This window comes from Passer montanus, unplaced genomic scaffold (assembly GCF_014805655.1).
Source record: "Passer montanus isolate IOZ18808 unplaced genomic scaffold, ASM1480565v1 scaffold27, whole genome shotgun sequence".
NCBI lineage: Eukaryota > Metazoa > Chordata > Aves > Passeriformes > Passeridae > Passer > Passer montanus.
Genome location: NW_024367372.1, coordinates 4,672,452 through 4,691,703, shown reverse-complemented (window position 1 = coordinate 4,691,703; position 19,252 = coordinate 4,672,452). Strand labels below are relative to the sequence as shown.

Here is a 19,252-nt window from a genome sequence, read left to right as displayed (position 1 = left end):
CCATAACTCTCCTACATTATTTTTCAATAGATGAGTTCTGCCAAGCTTTTCAAAAGCACTTGTGGGTTATTTCAGACTTGTGTAACACTCTGTTTATGTTTTTGCTTTTGTCTTGGAACTCCCTTTACTGAATGAGCTTTTGCTAGTTGTTTCAGCCAGTTCTGGGTAGATTTCAAGGAACAACCTTGATACACCTTTTCAGTAAATGCTGTTCTGAGTATAAAGGCTTGAAATTCAAGTGCTTGTATGCCTATGGCTTATCCTGGTTAATTAGCAGTTAGTGAAGCATAAGTTGTTTATGAAGGTACGGAATTCTCCTCATGACTTTGGTGTAAATTCTCAGGTGTCCAGATTTTACACTACCTGGCCCTGTCTACATCCCATCCCTACTGTCAGGAGTAGAGAGGTGAGAGTGGATTGAGGATTTCCAGCTGGATTTCCAGCTGTTACTCCTCTTGCACCTTCCTGAAAGCCAAAGTTACACGTTGGAAACTTTATATGTATTATAGTGGCAAGTAGCAGGAAAGACTGATGGATCCCATGCCAAACAAAGTAGATCACCCTGATTTTTTGATAATGAGTTATTGTAGTTAACCACTCTCACATCAGCAGGACAGAAGAACTTGTAATATATAGGACTGGATTTTAATTACTGGAAAGCGAAAGTTGAGTTGCAGTCATTATCTTCTGTGAATTACTACAACCAGAGCTCTGCCAATAAAGATTAAAATGTCTGGATGAATGAAATTATCTTCCTGGTCTGTTGAATAGCAATATCTGGGTTTATCAGATATTTAGTTATGGATTTCTCACTGCTTGAAACTGAGATGGGAAGTGAGGTTTGGGTTCAGTGCAGGAAATGTTTTAGAATGTTCTGTGGCTGGTATCACACTAGAAGCTGAGTGAAATTACCATGGTGACTCCTTTGGTCTTTGAGTCTAGCTGACTTGAAATCTATTTAAATATATCTATCAAATTGTTGTATTAGCCACCAGGTTAAAATCCTGCTTGATGCTAGTGGAAGAAAAAAAGCATAGAAAAAGTAAAGATCTGTTTGAAAATCTTTGTGTTCTTGTGGATAGTGAACTGTTATATATGTATATGCACATATATAAAAGCTTTGATTTCTGTTCTGAAAAAGCTGATAACAAAATACCAAAAATGTGCTAAATCTTCCAAGCTGAAAAATGCCCTTTCCATTTTGGCCCTCAGAAATTACTTCTAAATACAGTTTTTTATAGCCTGTGATTCTGATAGATGGATTGAATAGTACACAGCTGAATATCACTGAGTGGAGCTGCAGTTATGAATTAATCTTTCAAACATTATTCACTATTTCTGATACTGAAGAAACCAGTGACTTGTTTTTCCATTTTAATATACTTTTCTCATAACCTCAGCTGAGATACACATAGAGGAGATAAAGGAAGGAGACTTCCATTTACAACACTTGTGTTTTGAATCTCATATCCACAGAAAATGTACCTAAAGATGTGTACAGAATTTGATTAACGTTCTGTGCTTACCATTTTGGGTTTGCACAAGTGACTGTGCTTTATTTGTATTCAGTGGACCTGCTGTCTAATCAGTGTGGGGAGCCTTTGCTGAGAGCTCTCTGCTGCTAAGGGTCTGCAGAGGTATCTTGTGTATGGGATGGAGAAGTGACACAGGTGTTAACATCTCTTGAAGCATGAAATGAGAATGCTCAACAGATGACTCCTTGCTGAGGCTGTCATGCTGCTGTATTTTTCCCTAAATGTGGGCTGGATGAATTTAGCTAAGCTCTGCTGGGTCAGGTGGAAGGTCAAGCTAACTAGATCTCTCCCAGAAAACAAATATAAGGCTGGGAGGAAAGTTCCAGGGAAGCCCCCAGCAGAATTCATGGCACGTGTGCCTCACTACAGAGCAGGGGGATGTACCATAGAGAATGAATTTGCTTGAGCTGCAGGGGAAAAACTGCAACTGCCAGCAAGAAACCCCACAATCCCTGGTTGTTCTGGGGAACAGACCAGCCAGCTGATCATGGGAAGTGCAAAGTAAGTAGGGTAATTGCTGGAATGACTGAGATTTTACTTGCTCAGCTCCCACGCTTGTCTTGCTAAATCCGTTTTGTGCCTCAACAGATGGTCTAGGGTCTGTTCCCTCTGTGAGCCGCACCCAGCTCCAAACTGGGGATAAAAACATGAAGCAATGGACCTGCACTTTGTTCCGTGGTGCTGTGGTGAAAGTCAGACCTTTTAAGTTAAGGAGATCATGGTAAATGATGAGTGTAACACTTGGAAATAACACGTTTAGCACTGTTGGTTCTCTTTGTAATTGCTGTAATAATAATGCTGACCTTGTTAAATATTAACATCCATGCCATAGGTACTTGTGTAGGAGATCTGTTGGGCTTCAGGTCTCATTAGCTGGTTACTTAAAATACTGCCAACATGGGGCATGTTTAAAACAGCAACAAAAACATCTGAAGCACGTGTTTGTCTCTACTCGGAATGGATGCACTGGGGAGCTGAATCTCCCTGCTTTTAAGGCCTGCTGATGGCTTTTCATACTGTTTTTTTGCTTAGTGGGGAGATCTTTCTCCTGTCCTTCCATGTGTTTTTACATGATGCCCGTGTAGAGCAAATATTTTGAGGAAAACACACATTGAGTGTTTTGTATGGCACTTTCTTTCCTTCCTCCCCATCTTGCCACTTCTAATTGCTGTAGGATGGGAGTTGAGGTCCAGGGTTGTAGTGAAGCAGCTCCTTCTGCTTTAACTTCAATTTTAATAAAAAAAACCAGAGCTTCAACTGGCTGGGTTTTGTGTCAACTTTAACCTTGTCCTTAGTTCTCTGCAGCATGTTTTTCACCACTGCTGGCTGCTTGCAATGTAGTGGCTTCTTCAACCTGATTTTAATAGAAGACTTTTGAGATGGAAGGGAACGGATGTTTGGGGTTTTTTCTTAAATGGGTGAGATGCCATTTTTTTCCAGATGAGTTTTCAAAGCATGCCAAGCAAGGTGAGCTTGGCTTTCACTTAAAAGGCCATGCTTCATTCAGTCCCTGAGTGTCAGTCATACAGCCAGTGATTTCTCAGAGCCACTTTTAGAAGCAGGTTGGTATCTATCTTGCTGTCAGCTCCAGGGACCTTAAGAATAATGATGTCTCTGCAGAACTACTGCCAAGAGCACAGCCTTCAGTCTCCCTCAGCCTGTTTGTTCTGGGCAGCGTGGACAGGCTCGTAACCTACACAGAATTCCCTGCCTGGTGAGTTTTGCCAGCCTCTGTGGGGGATAAGAGGACTCTTTTGCAGATCTGGACAAATGGGTGGGTTTTTTAGGTCTGTCTCTAAGGATTCTTGCTTTAAGTCTAGGGTTCCCTGCTAGAGTTCCCAAAGTCAGCCAGGGTGGAACACATCAGCACAGGAGACACAAATTGCATCCTTGATGAGTTGTTATTACAAATTCAATTTTGTTCATGCTCTCTCAGGATGAATTTCACCAAACTTCATGCAGTTTTTAATTTTAAAAGTTAAATGTTGAGGGGAGCAACACAGCCCATATTGTATCTGGCATCTACAATTATTTTAGGACATTGAGTGACAGGGATTTTCCACAAGTACCCATCTCTGACCTTGAGATGGTTACTTTTAAAATCCAGTGTCTAATGGACTCAACAATTAGGCCTCTCACCCAGATGATTTGGAAATTATTACCCTGTTTGCATTTTGCATTCAAGATTCTCACTTTTACAAGTACAGCTTGTTCAGAGTGAGTAGATTTAAAATAGCTATTCCCAAATTCTGGAGTGGGTTGACCGGGGTCACCACTAAAACTTCCTTGTAGATTTTCCTGCACTTGTTCCATCTAGTTTTTAATAGAAAGCACCACAGAAGTTGTATGCTTCTGTAAACAAATGTGGTCCACTTGGCAGTGCCTGATGAAGCATCTTGGAGAATCACTGCTCCAGAAACACTGCTGCAGTGGGAACATGAACATTGCTTTCACCCCAAAAAATAAAAGAAGTCCGAGTTTATTTTTATTAGCACTGGTATTGTTGATCCCTTGACTTATACTCAGCTGTTTTCTCAATAGTAGATTAAGAGTATCTGAATTCTGTTGTCATGTAAAGCCCAGGAAATACTGGCCACAGTTACAACCATGCTAAATAGGGGAAAAACAAAACTGCTTTTTTTACTATTTTGAAAAAAATATTTTGTGAAAGCACAGCCAGGCAAGTAGGGAATACTGGAATGCTTTGTCTTTCATATTTAGTCCTATTCATGGCAAGGCTTTCACTACAATGGACCCTGGATAGGCTTCAGGAATATTATTAGTAGGCTTTGCCTATAAGGCTTTGCCATATAACATCTCTGGAGGAAACTCTGCTTATGTTCAGCTAAGTAAGATGTTTTTGGAAGCCATCCCAAGCAAGTGATTTTGCAAAATAAATGGATCTTCTTTCTATAATGTGAATAGTCTTTCTTCTTTGGCAGTGACTCGTAAAATTTTAATACGGACAACACTTGGGGAAGGAACCATCTTTTTTTTCCCCCTCTCTCTATCCCAGTCCCTCTGCTGTAGTCCACACAGATAGTAAGGAGTGTCTTTGGAAGCCATTTCATGCCACTGGTTGGGAAATAGGAGCATATCTGTTCAAAAGACAGTCAAGTCACAGGAGGCCTGTGGTAGTAGTTTTGTGTAATATTTGCAGCTTTGTTCCTGGTTTGGGGTGAAGTCTTTTGCTTTGCATTGCATAATGCTAATGTGACTAATAATGTGACTTTGTTTCCCTCTGATATTGATGTGTTCACATCAGGGTTACTGCAAACAGCTGGAAGCACCCAAATTTCAGAAAGGACATTCTGAGAAAACCAGTATGAGCAGAGATAATGCTCCCCTTGGGAAGGGGGGCAGGGATGGGAGTGAGAGAAAGAACACCTACCTTAATCTGTGGTTGCTAGGGTGAGTAGAAGTAACATGATGATTTCAGGGAATGTTGAGAGTAATTCTGACCTGTGGAAGATGAATGAGGAAAGAAGAAACAGGCTTAATGGCAGGAAGCATTTCCTTATCATAAAGCTTATTAGGTTGTGCTGTTGTCAGGAAATGGTTGCAGTTCCATTCCATGAAGCATTTAACACTGGACAAAGGGACCAAGCTCTGTAATTATATAAAAGGAAAGAACATCTATCTGTCAGAGCCATTTAATGTTCTGTTGCTTTGCTTAATTCTTTCATGTAGGTGGTATCACCTTGTTTTCACTTCTTAAAGTGAACTTCTTTTATGTCCATCGTGTTCTCTTTGCTAGATCAGAATAATGTTAGCAGAAAGTCAGGAATTCTGAAGGTGAAGAATGAGTGCATCTTCCTTTGATGTCATTTTCACAGAATCACAGAATGAGTTGGAAGAGACCCACAAGGATCATCGAGTCCAGCTCAGGAATGAATGGCCTGTACAGTCATTTGGTGCTGTGAACATGCTGCAGTTTTGCACATCAGTCCTCCAGCACTTCTCTTATCCATGAGAACATTCAGGGCTTGTTGATGGCCTGTGTGAAAACTGGTTTCTATTGTAGAAGAGGCAAAAAAAAAGCAATGCCACCAGCAGGCTCATAACATGTGACATCACCTGTAATAGATGTAACATGTCTGGGGGTTGGGTTGGTATTTTTATTTTCAAAATCAGTATGTCACGAACATAAATAAGAAAGATTCCTTTGACCACTGATGATTTGACATTACAACAATATGGGGGACTTGTAAAAGGCAAATGGTTAGACTTGTGTAGTAAATATATTTTTGTTAAGCTCTGGGTGCTGGTTCCAATAGTCTTTCTCCACAGAGGTGATCCCTCCACAAGTGGATGCTCATGTGTAGTATCAATTTTTAACTTAAACAGGCCTGAGCTGTCCCTTTTATTACCTGGTCATTTTCCCCAAACCCAGCCACCTGATGTATTTATTGTGGTAAATCAGCAGTAATTTTGTTTTTACCTAAAGGCAGATTGAGAAGGAGAGCAGGCAAACAGGAAAGAGGAATAGAAGGTTTGCTGCTGACAGGGTGACTGGTCAGGCAGTTCCCAAAGGCTGCTCAGAAAGGAGCAAACCAGAGTGGTGATCTGAGTGAGGTGAGCCTCAGTACCCCGTTCAGCAGGATGTCAGGCACTGAGCTGACACTGAGGGTGTGGGGTTGACAGTGGCACGATGGGCAGACACATCCCACAGCAACAGGAAAGTGAGCCACAAACCAGGAGAGTTGTGTTTTCCCATTACTATGTTACAGAGGTTTGGGAACTAGGAAGGCAGTGGAAATGCCAGGAGCACTGTGCTAGTTTTGATACCACAAGAACATGGGTTTTCTTTAGGGTCAGAGCTCAAGACTTGCTGTCCCAGGGGGTGCAGCCCTTCTGCCAGCTGAGCTAAAATTCATCAGCTTGGGATAGCCAAACTTGCTTTTTTCTGCACAGACAGCAGCTAACAGAGAGAAGTAGGACACATCTTTCTGCCACACTGTATTTAATGTCAAGGTCACCTGTGGTCAACATGGGATTAAAGCAGCATGTTTGGTATGTGTCCCATCAGCAAGGGTGTGTCCTGCAGAGTGAGCTGCACCAGTGTCAGGTTTGGATCTGAGTGAAGCTTCAGTGTAGTCCAATTAATGAGTAGGGCCTGGTAAGGTCACAGTCCAAAGCAGGGATTTGGTTACATAAATTTCTATGCTTTTGTTTTAACAGGGAATCTACACAAGATTTGTTTGGTATCTGAGCAACCAGTTTCTAAAGCATCAAATCCCAAGTAGGAGGCAGGAAAGGCTTCTTTTGATTCTGGAACAAAAGACTTCCGAATACCCTCTCAGCTCTGTGTCCTTGGTTTGGTACAGCACAGTGCCACTTCCCATGCATGAACTGCAAATGCTGAAGAGGTGAATAGATGCAGATCCAGTCTACCAGCTGGGACTTATTACCTCCCAGAGTGCTGCTTAGCACCCTCTGAAAGGCACAGCATTTGCTCAGCAGAGCTTTTCTTTCTGAGCTGGAGGTGGGCAGAGCCAAGCTCTGTGTCAGTTCTTCCCTCTTCTGTTTGGCTCTAGCTTGGAAAATTACTCCCTCACTGTCAGGGCTAGCAAAGTAATTTGTTCCCCATTTTTCCTCTCCCATCATTCAGCTGAAGTGGAAAGAGGATGGGAACACATGAGAGTCGTGCTGCTGGAGCAGAGCATTCTGGTGGTTCTGTCTTTAGCCCCATGGGGCTCAGCTGTGCAGTGGAATCACCTGCCTGACAGCCCCGGGGCTGGGACCAGCAAAAATGCTGTTTGCAGCTGCAGCATGGACTGCAGGGCAAGGCCTGCCTCTGTCTGGCTTGTGTTGTGGGGGCCTGGGAGACTTCAGGAGTTTAAGGCTGCTGTGGTGGCCACAGTAGGGCAATACTGAGCCAGAGACCTCTGGTGATAAGAATATTTGCAGATATTACTGATAAGAATGTTTGCTGATGTTACTCGGAAAAGCTTGACCTCAAAAGCTGGAATTTAGCTGCTCTATGTCTCTCTAAACTGGCAAAAGGAGATGTGCTGCGGGATGGCTGTTCATCATGTGGGCAGCGGCTGGGCACCACAGGCATGTCTGAGCTGTGTGTAAGCACAGCTGATGCATGTGCTACCACAGGAGCTCAGGTTCCCACTGCATTCATGGTACAAGTGTTGTGGTGCTTGGCCCCATGTCTGCCTGCCCATGCTGTCTTCCCAAAGGCCCAGGTGCCTCCTGCTCGCTGCTTCCACAGGGGCTGGTCCCACTGAGGAGCTGGGGCTCGCCCAGTCTCTCGAGCAGTGAAGGACAGCTTGGATGCTCTTTGCCCATTGCTGTGCTGGCAGAGTTCTCCTGTGCATCCTGAGAGCAGGGCTGTGAGTGCTGCAAGGGGTCAGTGGCAGACAAGAGTCTTGGGACAGGCTGTGCTGGAGGGAGGATTTTATTGCTGACAGAAAGAACGGAGGGTGGAGTGCCTCTCTGTGCACACCCAGTCTGGGGTGGCGACTCTCGGGAAGAATTATGGTCTCACAGAGAGCAGACTGACTGGAGCAAAGGATTATGAGGAAATACACCTTGAGTCTTTCACCTAGAGCTTGATACCACAGCCCTGGCTGATGGGATGGTAGCTCGCTGACCTGTCATGAAGGTTGGGAGGATGATGCTGGATGTGAATTGTTTGTCTCTAGCCAGGATGTTGTACAGAGCTCCAAGACCTCACCTGGTGTTCTCCATAGTGAGGGCAGCCTGGGTGATGTGAAGCTGGCATTTCACTTTGAAGGAAATTACCTGGTTCTATCCTTCAAAATATTCTACCTGCTGAGTGACTCAGTGAGTGACTCAGCTGCTCTGCTCTCCAGCAGCTCCTGCCTCAGGGCTGTCTCAGAAGGTGTTTTCCTGTCAGGGCGTTTGTGGTCTAACCACAGCCCTGATGCTGCTCTTGGTGGGGAAGATGAGGCAGCAGCAAAGCTGAGTCAAACCTTGGGCATCTGAAGGAGGAGGCAAACCCAAGGGAGTGCCACGTTCTTCCCACTGGCATGAGAGTGTTTTTCCCAGAGCACTGAGAGCTCTGCCATGGTTCTCTGGCCCTGCAGTGCTTTCAGCAGTTTTCCAAAGCTCTGGGACCCTTAAGGTCCCAGCCCTGCTCCTGCTGGGAGAGCCTGCAGATGTGTTACCAGAAGTGATGTGCCCCTCTCCTCACAGAAGAAGTTGTTCAGATCACCTCCTTCACCAGCTGGGGAATTTTATCCAGCCTGCCTTTGTCCACAGCCCTGACTGGGCATGGCATTAGCAAGGGACTGAAATCAGTGGGAGAGTCTGCATCCCTCCGTCTTGTCCCTTTGAGTCACCAACCATCAGCAGCTGTCCCTACTGCAGGAGTGGGAGAGAGCAGGAGAGCCCTAGCAGATGGTTTTAGAGCAAAGCATTTTCAGAAACTGAGCTCCTCAAGGGATTTCATTCTCTCTCTTACTGTGAGTCAGAAATTACTTATCCTTTTAGCCTTAGCTCTAAAATGCTGCCTCAAACATTGTCAGGAAAGTGACATCACGTTAAAAATACGAGTGTGATGTAGTATGTGTTTATTGCAATTTACTTGCACAACTAAAAAGAAAAACCCCTAATGATTATAAAACAAAGCCTGAATATTAAGAGCATGGTGACAAAAAACACCCCTTACATCAAAGCAGTAATTACCACAGGGACTGGAACAAAGGAGCAGAGGGACGATTTTGGGCAAAGTTGCTTTTCTGGCTGAGAGAGAAGATGGGGCTGCCCAGTCTTCCAAACAGAGTCAAGGTCTGTGTGCACAGCCTGGCCCCTGCAGGGAGGACAGTCCATTTGGCCTCAGAGCCATGGGACTGTGGGACAGGAGTTGTGGCACTCACAGCAAACCATGCAGGGAGGGTGCTGCCCTCCTCGGAGCTGGAAGCTGCTCCCTGTCCTGGCTGAGCCAAGTCCTTTCTGCCTGGAATTCTCTCTCCTCCTTGGCCTCTTTGCACTGCTTTCCCCTTTCCTGGGGAAGGACTTGTCTAGCATTAATTGTGCATCTGCCTGTTGAGGTCCATGGGATGTACTGCCCCTGGGTTTGCCTTAGCTGGGGAGCTCGGGGAAGGGGACACTGGTCCATGGTCACCCCTCACATCCCAGGCATGCAGGTGTCTTGCCATGGCTCCTGGACTGGGGAATTGAGCTTTTCAGGCCTTATTTGCTTTCCTGAAGGAGAAGTGTTGATTTGTTCTGCTTCCCATTAGATTTGCAGTACAGGGAATGTAACCTTACAATAGTTGGAGGGTCTGGAGCTCACAGGATCCTGAATTACTGGCTCAGACTTGCTAAAACCTTGCTCAGAAAGCTGAAGTGTGGGGCAGATCAAAGTCCCTCTCTACCTTCCTTAGTTCTCAGAATTATCTCTGCCTCTCTCTTTGCTGATTCAGATCCATTTTGGTCAACTCTCACATTTGTATTAGGAAAATAATTTTTTTTTTCTTACAGACTAAGGAAGCAGGGTTGATGGTAGGGGATGTTATGGGGTTTAGGGACAGATGAGAGATCAAGGTTAGCTGGATGGGACCTTTGTTTGGCTCAGCTACAGGTTCTTCAGAGAGCCTTGGATGCACCACAGTTTAAAAATCAATAAAGTAAAGTTGGATTTAGATACTGTAAATCAATCAGATGTGATAAGCTCAACATAAGAACTGCTGGCCTGGGTCATTAGATCACCAGGCTTTCCTGGCTTTAGCAGTAATTCCTAAACATGATGAAATTCTCTATGTTTGAGGCTTCAGAAATTAGTTTTGTTATGTGATTTTTTTTCATTTATCGACTAAACCACTGGGCAAACAGATACTGGTAATTTCAGAGGTCATCAGGGCACATGGGGACAATCTTTGTACCCCAAATGGTTCCATTTCTTGTAGCAGCAGGAAGGGATCTCTGATGCTTTTGCAAACTGCATTTGTGCTTCCTGCTGAGTGAGGTTTTGAGGGGGAGCTCAGCTCCTTCCACTCCTGTGCTACATGTGCACCTGCACCTGTGGGGTGAGGAGAGCAGGAGCAAATCAGTGCAAGCAGCACCACAGATGACATTCTTGGTAACAGAGGACAACTGGATGTGGTCTGAGCAAGTCATAAGCAGAACTTGCTTTTCACACTTTACAGGAGGGGCAGGAGAGACCACTGAAGCCAGCCTGGGAGTTAATGGTTATGTAGCCTCAGACAGGTGCTGACACCAGGCAGGGATGGAAGTACTGTTATTAACGTAGATCTTATGAGTCTTGGTTTGCAAGGATTTACAGTGCTCTTTAAACATTAAGCACATGGCACAAGTGCCTTGTTTGCCTGGACGGGATGATGCAATGCACAAGGATCTGCTGATGTCAGGACATTTCTTATACTGCAAATCAAAACCCCATATGGCTTGGACACCAGACATAGGACAAATAGGAAATTAGGAAACAAACCTGGCACCCTGGCCTCTTTCTAGTCTCTGTCTTTGCTTGACTCTGTGCCAGGGTAAAAGAAGATTGTTAAAGAGCACAAACCCATTTTTTAAACAAGTTACCCAAAATTACAATAGACTTTATCACCTTCAGCAGACTCTAAGCAGGCTAAACTTTGGGAACTGCAGAGAGGAGTCAGTTGCAGAGTCAAAACTAGCTCAGTACTCCCTCCTCCCCTTGCTTTCTGAATGAAAATGTTTCAGGCCTTTTTTACCTGTCACGTCAAATAAAGCCACTTTGTACTACAATATTTTAGTTTGAAAGTGCTTGAGCAACCCATAGGACATATTTATTAGATTTCATCACTGTCTCCTGACAGAAGGTAGTTTTTTAGGGGACTGACTGTAATCAAGCTTTTCAGGAATGCTGGACTGTCTTGCATGCTTTTGGAAAGCATTTCCTATGGATGAGTAATTTGCCATGTGTGACAACATCAACATGTGCAGGTAAGACAGAAGCTTTTAAGTTTTTTCTCCTTACCCCTCTGCTCCCATGGTGTTAGGACTTTGTTAATCTTCTTTGTGGCCAGCTTCCTGGCTCTAGCACCACAGTTCTGTTCTGCAGTGACATAATCACTGTCCATGTTTGCTTTATCAAGCCTGTCAGTGGTGATGCAGCTGGCACTTCTTGGTACTTTTGTTGGTAGCCTTCTCCAAGAGATGGAAAACTGAATGGGCTGTGGAGCCTGCACTCCACTGTGCCCTAAAGGTGGCAGAAGACAGAGATGTGCTGGCAGGTCAGTCTGAGGAAAGATGATGCTGCTATTGCTCGGTCTATAAACAAAAGACTCCTGTTTCCAATGCCAAGAAGCCCCAGCTTTTTTCCAGGCTGTGACTCTGTCTGAAAAACAAGCCTGGACCCAGCTGGGCGAGCGATCCGCGTGCTCTCCGCCGTGCTCTGCCCACAGTTCCTCTCCAGATGAAGCATGGCAGACATCAGTGAGCCACACACAGCGAGGGCTGCTGGTGACCTTGGGCAGAGCCATCCCAGCGTGGGCTCAGCCCCAAGTCTGACTCCTGTCCCAGAATAACAGGAAGGGCACAGCAGTCAGCTGGCTTGCACCCACCCCGACAGCGTGAGGGGATCAGTTCTGTTTGTTGAAATTAATTACCCCAGAGCTGGTGGGAGGGCTCCAGGGAGTCACAGCACAGCCTTTGCATTGGTGTTCTGTTATAGGGCTCATTTGAGGGTGTAGGATATCCTGCCCAGCCTGTTGTGCTGTTCCAGGGTGTAATTACTCTCACAGCTTGGGAGCAGGAGTGTTTTCCAGTTCAACCAACCAACCAACTCCCCCCTACTGCTGAATCTCGTTATGTCTTTGCCAGCAGAGCTGATAAACATTCTGTCCCACCCCCTGCTCTGTCTCTTCCCCCACCTCACTTTGGAAACTTTGCCATGTGCAAGTTAGACCTGACTCCTTTACTTCTCATCTGTTTGGAAAGACATTTCCACACCATTGTTACTGAAGCAATGGGGAACAGGCACTGTAATGAAGAGAACAGCAACATAGATAATTTTTTTAAAGTGGCTAGGAAGATTAGGATTACTTCTCTGGATTTCTGAATTTTTATAACCAACAAGGAAGCTGAAGAGAGCAGAATTTTTCCATGTTTTCCAGCAAGGGATTTGAATTTCCCATGGCAATAGGTTTGAGCATGTATCAGCTTCGTTTCTTAGGAAAAAGGAACATATTCTCTTCTAGGAAACATTTTCAGTGCTATCAGGCTAAGAATAGCAATCTTCTTTCTGTTTCTTCTCAAATTTCTGAAGCATGGCTTATCTTTTACTGTGCATGCAATACAGATTATTTTAGATTAAATACCACTTTGTTCTGCTGAAACATGAACAGCTTATAGTTCCTAATTGTGGCTTTTTTGTTCCTTAACCAAAATTAATTAATGAATAAAGAAATGTGTGCCTTGAACATAGCTGTTCTCTCCTAAGCACATCAATTCCTTGATGACCCTAGAGTGAACAGCAGTCCTGAAATAGTTCGAGCGGCAAACAGCTCCCTGGCTATGAATTTAAGCCTTGAAACAAAACCCTGGAGTTTCAATGACAACTTCCAAGAGCAGAGCCAAGGCTCCAGTGCTGTGTCCCAGGAGATCACTATCACTGCAGGGCTGATGGAGCCAGCACAGCTCCCTGCAGAGCACACAGGGGCAGTGCCAGTTACACAGGGCCTGCCCAGAATGCTGAAGAGTAAAGGCTGCAGAGCCAGGAACTGAAGCTGTACCCTTTGCTCAGTCAAAACAGAAGTCTTGGAAGCAGGATATTACCTCTAAAGGGATTTTTGATATGGAGCAGCTGTGAGGATGTTGTTTCTACCTTGGAGCATCTCAGAAGGGATAGCTGGGGAAAGTTTGGATATCCAAGCTACTCCTCTGGCACCCAGAGTGAACACCAAGACTGTCATGGTGCTCTCAGCTGAACCTGAGCCATCACACACTGATGGGGAGTGGCAGTGGAGTGGCCAGAATCCACTGAAAAAGCCATGGTCTAGGATCCTGGGCCATTGTCACACCTCCTTACATCCCCCTGGGAACAGTGGGCTCTGTGCTACCCCTCACCCTGCAGCAATCACACAGAAGGGCTGCAGGCTCCAGCCTGGCCAGGGCAGGTACATTTTTGGCCACAGCAACACGTGTGCTCCATCTCTCTGCCTGACAACAAATGCCTTGGGCCTCCAAGGAGAGCAGAGACAACTTTACAGGGAAGCCAACTGTTATTTATGCGTATTTTAAAATACATTTTGTTCAGATGCACATCCTTGGCAGCCTTGTTTAGGGAAGTTGTAACAGTATCTGGCTTCTCTTTGGTCTTGTGTACAAGACGAGGAAGTTTTCATCTGTGCCTTTAAAAAAAACCCGCATCTCTGCCAAGATGTATTAGGAGAGCTGTAAAAAAGGAGTCATCCTGTTCCAGGACGGCGAGGCTTATGTAACAGGGAAATCCTAACAAAAAGATACTCCCCCACCCTGCACACCCTTTTCCAAGGCACATGCCACTCCAGGGTTTTCAGTTGTTTGTTTTGTATTTTGATCGCATCTGCCACTGGTTTATTCGGATGTATTTACAAATATGTTCTTCCCCGTACCCTCATTTGTACATGCCATAGGACATCTTTATAAAATGCAGCATGGCCCTCACCTCACCACAAGGATCTTTAAATAAAATATATTGTAAAGTGCCGGATACAATTCTTTTAAAAAATACTGTTCTCAGTAAAACAGATACTTGGCCACTGCATTAGCAGCTTTGTATAATGATACATTTTTAGCACAAGTCTATTTCTGTCAGGTGAGCAGGAGGCTCTCATACCACCCCTCTAGCTCTCCAGTTTCAAGTCCAAAGGCTTTAGAAAATGAGGCAGAGGCAGATTATCCAGAGCCTCTGGGAAGTGCTCAGGTGAAATGGTCCTGATCAAGACACGCATGGCTCCGACAAACAGCGACGGAGGAGCTAAGCCCACCAGGCACTGGAACCTGCTCTCTCCCAGGAGGTCCTGCCACTGCTGCCGGCTGTCCAACAGCTGCTGCTTCATTGCAAACTCCGGGTCCTGAGGCACGAAGAGGAAGAGGCAGTCGAGGCAGAGGAGCTTGGCACGCATGTTGGCGGCCGGCGCGTGGCAGATCTGCTGCAGCAGCGTGTCCAGGGGGGTGTTCCCCGCGCTGTCCCGCGGGCAGGGCGCCGCGCCGTGCCCCAGCAGCAGCAGCAGGCACTCGGGCCGCACCAGCTCGCAGGCCATGTGCACGGCCGTCTTGCCGCCCTCCACGCGGCTGCAGCCCCGGCGGTCCAGCTGGGCGGCTCGCTCAGCCTGGGGCAAGGCTTGGATGGCCTTGAGGATTCGGAAGAGCACCCGGACGCGGTTGTAGCGGACGGCCATGGCCAGGTGCGGGGCCGACTGGCAGCAGCTGAAGCTCTGGCTGGGCACCGCCAGGGCGCTCTGCGGGAACTTAGTGAGCAGGTGCCGGGCGTAGGGCTGGTGGTCGTGCACCAGCGCGTAGAGCAGCGCCTCCGAGGGCGAGTACACGCTCACCTTGCCCCCGTCCTCCCAGTGGAAGACCTCCATGGTCCGCATGTCCTCCAGGAACCAGACGGGCAGCAGGTCCCTCACCGCCTGGTAGAAGGCGAAGGAGGATTTCTTGCACTGCTTCTGGGACTGGGCGCCGCAGCCGCCGACCCAGCGGACGCTCCAGGGCATGGCGTGCGGCCGGGCTCCGCCGGGGGCTGCCTCCCACCATCGGCCCGGACCTGCGGGAGCGGACGGGCGGTCAGTGCCGGGGCTCCCCGGGCTGCCTCCGGGGCTCTCCGGCCGGAGACACCCGTGCCCCGGAGTCGCCATCCCTCCCTCTGCCCGTCCCTGCTCCCGCTGCACGGGACACCCGTGTCCCCGGTACCAGGAAACGGCCTCCCCTCAGCGCACAGAACGCCCATGTCCCCGGCGCACGGGCATCCGATACGGGGAAACGGCCTCCCCGCGGTGCACTGGACACCCCCATTCCCGTGCACGGAGAGCCGCCACGGGGGAACGGCCTCCCGGCAGTGCACAGGACGCCCATATCCCCGGCGAGCGGGGCCCGGTAGGCGGGAAGGGCCTGTGTCCCTCCCCCCGGTGCCGGCGCTCACCTCCCGGCCGGTGCCGCGGTGCCGGTCCGCCGCAGTGGAGGGGCGGGAGCGGGAGCGCCGCGCGCCGCCGCGGGGCCCTTTTATCGCCGCCCCGCCCGGGCGGTGAAGGTCGGTCAGGACCGGGGAACTGTCCGGCCAACGCCGATTGGCCGCCGCCCCGGCGCCCCGGCCGCCCATTGGCTGCGCCGGGAGGATGGGGCCCGGCGCCGGCGCGTGCGTCACGGGAGGCAAAGTTCCAAGAAACTTGGCTGAGGGCTCGGAGTCCCGCGGGGGCGGGGCGGGAATGCCGCGGGGCGGGGGCCGGGCCCAGCGGGGCCCCGGGGCGTGGGGAGCGGGGCTTGCGGCAGCAGGAGGTCACGGGGACATGGGGTTCCTGAGTGTGGGGGTGCGGGATTCCCGGGGGTATGAGGTCCCGGGGATACGGGGTCCCAGCAGCGCGGGGATCTCGGGTCCCAGAGGTGTGGAGTCCAGGTACATGGCGTCCCGGGGTGTGGGGCCCTAGGGCTAAGGGGTGCAGAGCGCGCAGAGCCCCGGGGGCATGGGGCCGTGAGTCTGGGCGATCCGGGCACAGCAGAGCCTGCACACACGGGTCAAGGGCACAGCGTGTCTGGGCACAGCGGGCCCGTGCCCAGCGGCTGTGGGACACCCGGCCTCCGGAGCATCAGACCTGCAGTGCCCGGGCACACGTGTGCCGGGCGGGCGGTGTCACACCCCCGTGCCCGGCCTGTGCCCGATCTTGGCCCCTGTGGGTGGCTCGGGCTGCGGCTTGGCACTGCCCTTCGGCCAGCGCACGTGTGTGCACATGTGCTTGTTGCTAAACTTGTGTCTCTGGGACGTCTCCAGAGAGTGACATTTGCCTGCAGCCGTTCCCTCTGACAGGCACCTGTCAGAGCGAGGGGATGGAGATGGATGGGGTGAGCCCAGCGCTGCACCAGGGGCTCCCCTCGGGCACCTGCAGTCCCTTGGCCCTAAAATGCATGTGTACAGTCACACACTGGGAAAGCAAGTGCTGGCGTTACTGGGATCTGCCCTCTCATAAGGGCTCCTTACTGATAACAAATACTGGGATCTGCTCCATCCTTGACCCCCTGAGACTATTTCCCTCTTCCTCTGTGTGTTTGGCCCCAGTGTCTCCCCCTGTTGCAGCCACTGTCCTCTCAATCAGGAAGATCAGACTCTGGCATCTGCAGGTGGGCAATGCCACTTGCTGATGGGTTCACAGGCCACAGCTCTGATTTCTCTGTCCTTGGAGTTGTCCCGCTGCTGCTGTTTGCTGCTGGAATGGAGACACTTGTGCACACTGAGGGGGATCACCAGACAGGGGCTGAAGTGCTTTGCTTCCCTGCAGCTCTCTCTGTGAAGCTGCTCAGGGAGGCAGAAGGGAGACCACATCACGCTACCAACTGTCCTGGTGACCACGATGAGTAAGAAGCTGGCGAGGAACAGCCATCCCCTTTGTTGTGCCTCTTCTGAACCACCATTCAGCCAGGGAAACAATGCCTAAACTGTGCTTCCTTTGCTTTGTAATTTTTTCCCTGCCAAGCAATGCTCACAGCAAACCCTGTGTGAGGGGGTGCAGGCAGGTGGGGGAGCTGGGCACGATACTGTCACACTTAAAAACTCTTGCTGACCACATCTGAGGGAAGAGAATAGAAGAAGGATAACATCCACTGATCTGCTTTGCTGGAGAGAATTACGTCCAGCGTTTGTCAGCACAATTCGTCATCGGAGGATCCCTGCGGATCCACCACGGCTCCTGGCGTCTTGGACGTCGGCCACGGCACAGAAAATCCTCTTTCACTGCTTGTTTCCGATTCCATGTGAAAACCCATTAAAGGCAGCCGCTTCACCGCTCCCTGCTACCACCAGGGCACTGACCTGTCAGTCACGTCCTATCACGGCAGCCATGGGATAATTTGTACCAAAGTGCAGGACCCAAAGAAATGGTTTCAAAATAGCTGCTTCTACAGCCCTTCCTTTCTGTCTGCCCGTGCCTTGCTGCCCATTGCTGATGGCAGTGGTACCCACCACATCTCTGTGTGCCTCCTGCTCTGGGGAATACCCTGATGGGAATCCCAAATCCTCTTCTAGCTGTTGCTAGGACATTGCCTTCGATTTGGATGTCCAGTGGGGTGATGTCAGGTTGCCCAGCCACTTCTACTCATCCTGCACATATGCCTGGGCAAGCCAAGTGGTGTCAGGGCCCAAAGGCAAGGCATTAGCACAGTTGCAAAGACAAACTGGCTTTTTCATAGGAATTTAATGTCTTTGGTGTAGGAGTGGGACCATTATTCACAGGCCAAGCTCTCCTACAGAGGTGGTGGGAATGGTTACAACCATAGTGTGCTTTGGCCCCAGCAATGGCTTAAAAATAGGCCAGAGCATGCCAAGTCCTTTCAGCCTCACAGCTGGTGGGTAACCCTTTGCAAATTGTATTTGTCACATACATTTGAAGTGGGAGCCTGCCTGTAGCAAAGGCAGCCTGTCTGTGGGCTGCACTGGATTACATTTGACCCCAAATTTGTTTATAGGGTGCAGTGCTCAGCTCTAGTGATGTAACAGGACAGCCCAGAAAAGTTTTACTTTTCCGATATGTATATTTTTTTGCACAGACCCGTGAACATGATTTGCTTGTTTGCAGTCCAGCCTGGTTTTAATCACTTTGAATTAAGTAGCTGATCTTATTACCAATCTGACTATGAGAGGGCTTATCACAGGTTCCTTGGCACATGACAGAGATTACTCTATTTGTGCAGCCACATCCAAGTAACGTGACGTATTCTCTCAGAGCTATTTTCATCTTCACCCTCCTCTGGGATCTTGATCCTTTGGTTTCTCCAGCCAGTGACCAACTAAAACCTTCTTAATACTACGGAAACCCCAACTACGTAATTGGGCGAAGGGAAAAGCTCTGCCATTTCTTGTGGCAGACGTCATTTGCTTCCTAAGGCTTTCATTAAATTGAGGGCAGGATAATTTTGTCTTAATGGACCTGTGTGTGTAATTAAAAGCAAAATAAAAATAGGCACTATGAAGGAGTACACTGAACATAGTCTAGTGCTGGGTTTGAGCATGAGATTGAAGATGGGCAAAGAGTACATCCCTCATTCTTGAACAGAGATAAAGGATACAGGGTTTACTCCAGTCCTTGTAAAGAATTCGTGCATGGGTTTAACTCTGAACACTTACCAGTCTCCTCTGGAGAAAGGCAGGCTCAGGACCAAAGGTCAGCAGAGTTTGGACAACAGCTCCAGATCCCTGGTGGGCTGGAGCAGCACAGCTGCCACTTCACTTTTAGCCTCTGGGATCTTCATCAACAAGTCAGAGAGAAATGCCTAATGTCCTGTTTAGCTAAAACTGCACAACTTCAGAGTGCAGTGAGGAATGAGGAGAGTCAGGGCTGTTGTGGTAGGGGTGCTGGGCTGGAATAGACACAGTGTATGTCCCCCTCTCACCACAGGTACATCACTGACCTTCAGGTTAATCTCTCTGCCAGCAGCATCCCACCTGCACACGGGGTGCAGTAACGCTGCCTCGACCATCCTGTTTCACTGGTGAGTTCTTTAGGTCAGGGATAATATGCGAGTATATTGTTCTGGTCCTTGGGGGTGTGGGCTTGGCG

The 19,252-nt window shown here is 48.5% G+C and overlaps 1 protein-coding gene across 2 annotated transcripts; it reads right to left on the bottom strand.

Moving 5' to 3' along the window:
• Window positions 1-14,016: 14,016 nt before the first annotated feature.
• ANKRD9 (ankyrin repeat domain 9) lies at window positions 14,017-15,781 on the bottom strand. 2 transcript variants are annotated; one of them, XM_039712768.1, is made up of 2 exons: window positions 15,631-15,781; window positions 14,017-15,255 (listed from the first exon to the last, which is right to left on the bottom strand). In XM_039712768.1, the coding sequence occupies exon 2, from the start codon at window positions 15,203-15,205 to the stop codon at window positions 14,330-14,332; it is 876 nt and encodes a 291-aa protein (XP_039568702.1). In that variant the 5' UTR covers window positions 15,206-15,255; window positions 15,631-15,781; the 3' UTR covers window positions 14,017-14,329. The 2 variants fall into 2 exon arrangements, with proteins under 2 accessions (XP_039568702.1, XP_039568703.1); XM_039712769.1 differs by lacking the exon at window positions 15,631-15,781 and adding an exon at window positions 15,402-15,596 and having other exon boundaries at window positions 14,330-15,255.
• Between the last annotated feature and the right edge of the window lie 3,471 nt (window positions 15,782-19,252).